The sequence below is a fragment of the Geospiza fortis genome, unplaced genomic scaffold (assembly GCF_000277835.1).
Source record: "Geospiza fortis unplaced genomic scaffold, GeoFor_1.0 scaffold400, whole genome shotgun sequence".
Classification (NCBI taxonomy): Eukaryota; Metazoa; Chordata; class Aves; order Passeriformes; family Thraupidae; genus Geospiza; species Geospiza fortis.
In genome coordinates this window covers 11174-12800 of record NW_005054637.1, presented here as the reverse complement: position 1 = coordinate 12800, position 1627 = coordinate 11174, and the positions used below count along the sequence as shown (strand labels likewise).

Below are 1627 nucleotides of genomic sequence, written 5' to 3'. Positions count from 1 at the left end.
GCACAAAACACGGCGTGGCAGAGAACGGCAGCAGGGGCCTGTGTCGCCCAGGGCCCCGGATTTGCTTCAGCTCCACAGAGATGCAGGCAAAGTGAAGAAGCCAAACTGTTTATTAATGAAATGCAAAGCAAAGGTGTGATATGGGAGGGAAAAAGGGAATGGGTAGGTGTAGGAGTGTTGGGGGGTAGCATGGTTGGGATGGATGTAGCTGAGAGATTTTTGAAGCCAGGTCATGGAACTAGCAGTTTATTGCAAAGGGCCTAGGTGCAGCTCGGAGCAGGCCCGAGAGAAGAGAGGGGTAGAGAGGATGAGAGGGTAAGAGTGTAAAAGGGTAAGAGAGCAGAATTGTAAGAGAGCGAGGTTCCCGTTACAATACAATAAATCTCCTTCTGTGTTGAATATTCTAATTCTCACTAACTAATCTAGTACAATATACAAATCTTATAGCATTTACATACGGCTTATAAGAATTACTACATTACTATACTGTGTTACATTTTATACTTTAAAAACTACTCTTTGGACTCCTTCTGCTAAGCTAGTAGGGTCTGCTCTGACCCTTGGATTTGTCTGCAAGCAGAGGGTATTGTTTCATCAAAAGGGGATTACTTTCAGTGGTTACACTATTGTTTTCTCATTGTTTAGTAACTAAGGGATCTTAAAGCTTGCTTTCATTTCAATCTCACTTATAGTTTCTATATTCTCAAAATCTTTTGCTAGGCAATCATATTTATAAGGCTTTCCTGTTTCATCTTCTCCAACAGGTAGGGTCTGAGGGCTTGAGATATGGAGCTGTCAAAAGCAAGAGTGTAAGGAAAACACAGGAAGGGGCATAGTCTGAGGGCTGGTGAGATGGAGCTGCCAAAAGGGAGGGAGGATGGCAGGAAAAAAGTGGATGGACAGAGTCTGAGGGCTGGAGGGAGGGAGCTATCTACAGGCAGGGAGAGGGCTGAAGCCATGCGAGCTTTCCACAGGCTCAGCTGAGCCAGTCATCAACTGTGCCTAGAGCTGCAGTGGCAATTGGAGATGGTGTCCTCTTCAGTGCCTCCTGGTGCTCTTCTGGAGACACTGGTTCTGAGCAACAGAAAAGGATCCTGTTTCCTCAGGTCTTAGGGCTAATTTAGCATGACTTTCAATGTTAGAGCAGGATGGGCTGGCACTGTTCTTTGGGGATTCAAGGCCTGGAACAGAGAGCAAGAGAGCAAGAGAGCCATGGTCAGAGCTTGGATCTGCAGTGACCTGAGGAGACCGTCCTGTAAGGCCACCCCACCCAACTCTTGCCATTGCCAAGAGAGAGGTGTTGACAACAAGATCAGCAGCAAGCTGCGGGCCAGGAATTCCGACCATGTCCCTCAAATCCCTGCGTGCCCTGCCCATGCCACCCCTCGTCAACACAGGGTGCGAAGCCCACTGCAGCCGGGACAGGCATTGCAGCTCCCTGCTCAGGCATTGCAGCTCTCCTGGCCAGGCCGCTGCCCTCACTCACCCTGGCTGAGATCCTGGAGCTCTTCCTGCTGCTCCTTCATCATGGGAAACCCGGCCATGCCTGTGAACACAGAGCCTGTCAGGGCCCCAGCGGCACAGCTCCCTGCCAGCGGCGCTGCCGGCGCTGTGGCCACACCGGCCG

The 1627-nt window shown here is 50.4% G+C and overlaps 1 protein-coding gene across 1 annotated transcript in view; it reads right to left on the bottom strand.

The window, feature by feature from the left end:
* Nucleotides 1–1174: 1174 nt before the first annotated feature.
* The window catches only part of LOC115948936, a 5117-nt gene continuing 4664 nt past the window's right edge, over nt 1175–1627 (bottom strand). Inside the window, exon 8 of the mRNA XM_031064812.1 lies at nt 1175–1181. Within this exon, the coding sequence (XP_030920672.1) occupies nt 1175–1181 (7 nt within the window). The remainder of the gene's footprint in view (nt 1182–1627) is intronic.